The following is a 7,063-nucleotide window of genomic DNA, read 5'->3' as shown; positions in this document are numbered from 1 at the left end:
GGCAGGTGGTGGTCCCAAAAGTACTGCGGGAGGCTGTGCTCCAGAGTACTCATGGGGGGGTGGGGACTGGACACTTTGGGGTCACAAAAACACTCCGCCTCCGTCAGAGATTTTACTGGGGGCAGCACAAGAGGGATGTGGAGGACCTTTGTCGCCGCTGCAACCACTGCACAGCGAGAAAGGGCCTCCCAGGCCGCTCTCATGCTCAGCGCCAACAGTTCCCAGTGGGGGCTCCCATGGAGAGGGTGGGAGTGGATGTAGTTGGGCCGTTCCCCACCACAGGAGGCAGAGACCATTGTCGACGCCCTGACAGCGGGGATGTTCAGCAAGTTTGGAGCTGCGGAGTCCATCCACAGCGACCAAGGCAGAAACTACAGCCTCAAACCACCATGTGTGAGAGGTTGGGTATGCACAAGACCCGCACTACTCCTCTCCATCCTCAAAGTGATGGCCTTGTGGAGCGCTTCAACAAAACGCTTGGACAGCAGCTGGCCATCGTCTCTACCAAACACCAGTGTGACTGGGACAAGCACCTGCCTATGGTCCTCATGGCATGCCGCTCCGCTGTCCAAGACTCCACCTCCTGCACGCCTGCTCTCCTCATGCTGGGGAGAGAGATCCGCTCCCCTGCGGAGATGGCTTTTGGTCGGCCCCTGGATAGCCCATGTTCTTTTGGAGCCGGAGTATGCCCGGAGACTCCAGGACCGCCTGGAGACAGCCCACATCTTCGCCAGAGAGCAGCTGCAGGTGTGAGGCAGAAAAGGAACTACGACGTGCACACCCGGGGAAGGCACTTTGTGGCTGGGGAGCTGGTTTGGGTCTACAGCTCCCTGAGAAAGAAAGGCAGATGCCCCAAGTTGGACAGTCACTGGGTGGGACCCTGCAGCGTCATGGAGAGGGTAGGGGAGGTTGTTCACCGGGTGCAGCTTCCTCCCAGGGGGAGAAAGGTGGCACTGCACAGGGACAGGTTAGCCCCATACAGAGGGGCCTCTTCTCCCCAAACCCACAATTCCCCTCTCTGGCAATGACCGTCTCCAGGCACCCACCCCCAGGTGCCGCAGACAAGGCTCCAGACAGCCCACTCCCCCTGTCTCTCTCCCTGTGTCACCGCGTGGTTCCCCGGAGCCACGGACTGTATTCCCCATTCCCGCTTCCTTGTCCCCCATATCCCTTCCTTCATCCCCTGGGTCCCAGAGGGGCAGCCCCCTGCCACGGATGGAGCCCCCTGTTTCACATCTGGACACTCTGCGACCATCACGGCCACGCAGACGAGGGACTTTGTGGTGGGGGGGGTGTGTAGCAACCCGCACAGACAGCTGTCTGTTATGTGTTAGGCTATTAGTGGGTTGTGTTGTACTTACCAGTGTTCGCAGTGTCCGACATGCCAATCAACCTGCTATCTGCCAATGACGGGAATGGCTGGAATGTTCTGATGCCGGGCATCCTGGCGGTTGGCGGAGTGGCGTGGAGGGGGGTTGGGCAGGGGGATGGAGCATTGTGAGTTAAGGCCAGGTTTAGCCATTGTTCTCTCTCTTACGTCTGGGCTTCACAAGAGAAGTCCAGGGTTGGTTTGTGGGGTATCCTTCATTTATTTGTAGTGGGCTACGGCCAAACAGTAGCCTGTGTAAAGTTGGGTTACTAAACCGTCAATTCGTAAACTCAAGCCTCAGTCTGGACAATTGTTCCTTTATGATCTAGTCAAGTCAAAACAATATGTTCAAATTGGCTGAGCAGGTAATAAGGCACTTTTGCAGCAAAATCTAAAGCAGACTTGATTCCTAGAATTCATTGTGCAAGTTTCTCCATGGCGATATGCATTGCGGTCTTGAACCACTTTACAATCCTTAACTGCCAAACAACTGGTATTTTAAGCATCGCTCTCGGCCCATGGGCAGCCCGCTAATGTTGTTCATCCCAAAAATGTGAAATTGAATGTGGTTTATTGACAGGCTGTCAATGGGCATTAGCGGGCTGCCCATGTATTTTGGATTGAGCTTCTCTCAAGCTTCTCTTTTTCACAATTCCTGACATTTAATCCTAGTAAAAATTCCCTGTCTAAGGTCAGTTAGGATCACCACTTGATTTTAAGAATTTGAAATGTCAGAATAATAGCAGAGAGAATGATTTATTTCAGCTTTTATTTCTTTCATCACATTCCCAGTGGGTCAGAAGTTTACATACACTCAAATATTATTTGGTAGCATAACCTTTACATTGTTTAACTTGGGTCAAATGTTTCGGGTAGCCTTCCACAAGCCTCCCACAATAAGTTGGGTGAATTTTGGCCCATTCCTCCTGACAGAGCTGGTGTAACTAGTCAGGTTTATAAGCCTACTTGCTCGCACACGCTTTTTCAGTTCTGCCCACGCGTTTTCGATAGGTTTGAGGTCAAGTCTTTGTGATGGCCACTTCAATACCTTGACTTTGTTGTCCTTAAGCCATTTTGCCACAACTTTGGAAGTGTGCTTGGGGTTGTCCATTTGGAAGACCCATTTGCGGCCAAGCTTTAACTTCCTGACTGATGTCTTGAGATGTAGCTTCAATATATCCACCTAATTTTCCGTACTCATGATGCCATCTATTTTGTGAAGTGCACCAGGCTCTCTTGCAACAAAGCACCCCCACAACATGATGCTGCCACCCCGTGCTTCACGGTTGGGATGGTGTTCTTCGGCTTTCAAGCCTCCCCCATTTTCCTCCAACATAACGATGGTCATTATGGCCAAATATTTATATTTTTGTTTCAACAGACCAGAGGACATTTCTCCAAAAAGTACGATCTTTGTCCCCATGTGCAGTTGCAAACCGTAATCTGGCTTTTTTATGGCGGTTTTGGAGCCGTGGCTTCTTCCTTGCTGAGTGTCCTTTCAGGTTATGTCGATATAGAACTTGTTTTACTCTGTATATAGAAATGTTTGCACCTGTTTCCTCCAGCATCTGCACAAGGTCCTTTGCTGTTGTTCTGGGATTGATTTGCACTTATCGCACCAAAGTACATTCATCTCTAGGAGACAGAACACATCTCCTTCCTGAGCGGTATGACGGCTGCGTGGTCCCATGGTGTTTATTCTTGCATACTATCGTTTGTACAGATGAATGTGGTACCTTCAGGCGTTTGGAAATTGTTCCCAAGGATGAACGAGACTTGTGGAGGTCTACCATTTTTTTCTGAGGTCTTGGCAGATTTATTTCGATTTTCCCATGATGTCAAGCAAAGAGGCACTTTGAAGGATGAAAGAAATAAAAGCTGAAATAAATAATTCTCTCTACTATTATTCTGACATTTCACATTCTTAAAATAAAGTAAAGTCCTAACTGACCTAAGACAGGGATTTTTTAGTAGGAGTAAATGTCAGGAATTGTGAAAAACTGAGTTTAAATGTATTTGGCTAAGGTGTATCTAAACTTCTGACTTCAACTGTATATTTGACAACTTTTACTTTTACTTCACTACATTCCTAAAGAAAACGATGTACTTTTTCCTCCGTACATTTTCCCTGACACCCAACAGTACTCGTTGCATTTTGAATACTTAGCAGGACAGAAATTGTCCGATTCACGCACTTATTAAGAGAACATCCCTGGTCATCTCTACTACCTCTACCTATCTGGGGACTCACTAAACATAAATGCTTTGTTCCTGAATGTTGTCTGAGTGTTGGAGTGTGCCCCTGGCTATCTGCAAATTTTAAAAACACTAACAATTGTTCCATCTCGTTTGCTTAAGATAAGGAATTTGAAATTATTTATACTTTTGATTCTAAAGTACATTTTACAATTACATTTACTTTTGATACTTAAGTATATTTAAAACCAAATACTTTTAGACTTTTACTCAAGTAGTATTTTACTGGGTGACTTTCACTTGAGTCATTTCATATTAATGTATCTTTACTTTTTTTCTCGGGTACTTTTTCCACCACTGAGGCGATTTTTATAATAATTAATCTTGATCTTCGGTTCTATCTGACATTCTATTTGAAATGTTGGTAAAAAAAAAAAATGTTATTGAATGGAGTTGCTCTTTTTATGATCCTTTACATGTGAGATATGTCAGATAAAAAAATAAATAAGTACATTTACAATGAAAAAAATGTAAACTCTTAAGGTCCCATCTGCCATCCAATTACACAATTCTGGATTGTCAAAAATAATTGTATGTAAGGTTATTGAGGTTACTTATTGAGTCACGAAAGAGGAAGACAACTTTTAGTGATATGAGATCTGAGACTTGAAAAAAAATAATTATCCAAACTATATTTTGCAGATAGAACCATATATTGGTTATTCCTATCATAGGTTCTGGTCCTCTTTTTACATTACTTAGATTTTCTTCACCACTTTTCCAGAAGAATGGCCATAATGTAAGCTCTTTAAATACAGGTGGCTTAGAGCATGTTAAGGCCCTAGGAGAGGCGTTGCTGCTTTTGTCTTGTTCTTTATCCATATGAAAACCTCCATGGAAGGGGTACTTCACTAAATTTACAAACTTACCACATTTTATTGTTAACTAGCAAGTAGTTTACTGACTTTCGGTGTCAGAGACCACAAAAATATAGCAGTTTACTTATCCAGAGCTAAGCTTTCCATAGGATATAGGATAATCACTTTAACAAATGTGTGAGGAACATGAACTAATATATTTGATGATGTGATTAGAAAGAATGGTATACTCTTATTTAAGTCACTGAATGTCTATACTTTTCTATCGAAATAATTGTAACATTCTGTGGCAGATAGTGCCTTATAGCTGAACCCAGATTGCACCCACCTAAAAAATAGTCTGCACTTTTGGTACCTTTAAGGTGAGGACCTGGGTTATGAAAGAAAAATTCACTACCAAAATGTTCTGAAATGTGAAAACTTTCATGCTCAATATCACAGAACCTTATAGTCCCAAGGTCTCGTAATGTTACATACAAGACCCAGAACAATCAGCTTACAAAGAAAAACGGAGCCGGCCCCTCTGACCTGGGATATGATATGCACCCAAGTCATTGTTGTTCCAAGTTGGTTATGTGTTTATGGGGGACTATGACGCTGCAGTGTCATTTCAAGACTCACAGAGATTCAGCAGTTATCAATCAGAGATCAATCAAACAACCCGACGCAGCGCAAAGAACTCGTTTGAGTTATTAACGCCTCAGCCTTGCACAAGGTTACCTACAATTCCCAGCATATTTCACCCACCCCCTTTTCCATCATCAGACAATTGCTGCGTGACCCTGGCATTGGTAGCTTTTGACATTCGGACTGAGTTAAGGACGAACTAACAGTTAATCAAATTGTACTTGTCACATGCGCCGGATACAATAGACCTTACAGTGAAATGCTTACTTACAGGCCCTTAACCAACAATACAGTTTTAAGAAAAATAAGTGTTCTGTAAAAAAAACGATAAGTAAAAAATAAAAGTAACAAGGAATTAAAGAGCAGCAGTAAAATAACAATAGTGAGGCTATATACAGGGGGTACCGGTACAGAGTCAATGTGGAGGCTATATACAGAGGGTACCGGTACAGAGTCAATGTGGAGGCTATATACAGGGGGTACCGGTACAGAGTCAACGTGGAGGCTATATACAGGGGGTACCGGTACAGAGTCAACGTGGAGGCTATATACAGGGGGTACCGGTACAGAGTCAACGTGGAGGCTATATACAGGGGGTACCGGTACAGAGTCAATGTGGAGGCTATATACAGGGGGTACCGGTACAGAGTCAATGTGGAGGCTATATACAGGGGGTACCGGTACAGAGTCAACGTGGAGGCTATATACAGGGGGTACCAGTACAGAGTCAATGTGGAGGCTATATACAGGGGGTACTGGTACAGAGTCAATGTGGAGGCTATATACAGGGGGTACCGGTACAGAGTCAATGTGGAGGCTATATACTGGGGGTACCGGTACAGAGTCAATGTGGAGGCTATATACAGGGGGTACCGGTACAGAGTCAATGTGGAGGCTATATACAGAGGGTACCGGTACAGAGTCAACGTGGAGGCTATATACAGGGGGTACCGGTACAGAGTCAACGTGGAGGCTATATACAGGGGGTACCGGTACAGAGTCAACGTGGAGGCTATATACAGGGGGTACCGGTACAGAGTCAATGTGGAGGCTATATACAGGGGGTACCGGTACAGAGTCAATGTGGAGGCTATATACAGGGGGTACCGGGAACAGAGTCAATGTGGAGGCTATATACAGGGGGTACCGGTACAGAGTCAATGTGCGGGGGCACCGATTAGTTGGGGTAATTGAGGTAATATGTACATGTAGGTAATGTAGTGTTCACTGAGCGGGGAGCGTCATCCCACGAAGTGGAAGCCTTAAATCATGGCCTGTATCCACATGTCAATTAGCCAGATTTACATCGGTAATCCCACTTTGATGGGAGGCCGGCGCTGATGCCGCCAGCAAGTTGAGCGACAAGGTGGTTGTCTTTCCTCTGATTTGATCTACCTCCAGTCAACCTTATGAAAACACATTAAAGTTAACTTCTTGCCGCTCTGCTAAGATGAGCAGAGGACGTGTAATCACCGCCTCATCGAGCATTTGCTCAAGCCTGCGTGCCAGATGGAGGGGGGTAGGGGGTCTCTCACAGTGACTCTTTATACACAGTGACTCTCTGTACTGAGGCCTGTAACATAAGTACAGTTTTGTCATTCAGATCAGCCCTCAGTGACAGGTCACAAGCAGCCCGGGGCTACAGGCTGTAAGTGGGGGATCAACCAGACAGACAGTCAGTGAGATAACACATCCATCAGCCTGCCGCCTGCTCCTGACAGAAACAAAGGAACACACAAAATAAACCTCTAATCTAAGTATCTCTTCCTGCTGCTGCTTGTCCCTCTCTCAACACTCTAGACCGTTGATTTGAAATATGATGGTGCCGACTTCAGCAAAGTTCTGTCTGATATTATAACAGACTCCATCCCCGCAGACAGCGTACGTCGTTAATGGATCACACGTCCAGATGGATGGTGGCATCTACGGTGATGGGCTCTCAAGGAGCCGTCGGTAATCACATTCAGGGGAGGAGAGAGAGAGCAAAGTCAAC

General features: G+C 45.6%; 1 protein-coding gene across 1 annotated transcript; it reads left to right on the top strand.

Moving 5' to 3' along the window:
• Window positions 1-236: 236 nt before the first annotated feature.
• LOC110534325 (uncharacterized) lies at window positions 237-4,094 on the top strand. Its single transcript, XM_090187173.1, has one exon. It carries the CDS (start codon window positions 237-239, stop codon window positions 1,026-1,028), a length of 792 nt encoding a protein of 263 aa, XP_090043299.1. The 3' UTR covers window positions 1,029-4,094.
• The last annotated feature ends 2,969 nt before the right edge of the window (window positions 4,095-7,063 follow it).

Source organism: Oncorhynchus mykiss, chromosome 10 (assembly GCF_057628025.1).
Source record: "Oncorhynchus mykiss isolate SJ-2025 chromosome 10, ASM5762802v1, whole genome shotgun sequence".
Classification (NCBI taxonomy): domain Eukaryota; kingdom Metazoa; phylum Chordata; class Actinopteri; order Salmoniformes; family Salmonidae; genus Oncorhynchus; species Oncorhynchus mykiss.
Note: the sequence above shows the minus strand (reverse complement) of the source record. Positions and strands in the feature narration are given on the sequence as shown.

Bases quoted from the DNA above. Each gene is read 5' to 3' on its own strand.
- LOC110534325 (XM_090187173.1), top strand. From the start codon at position 237: ATGGAGAGGGTGGGAGTGGATGTAGTTGGGCCGTTCCCCACCACAGGA.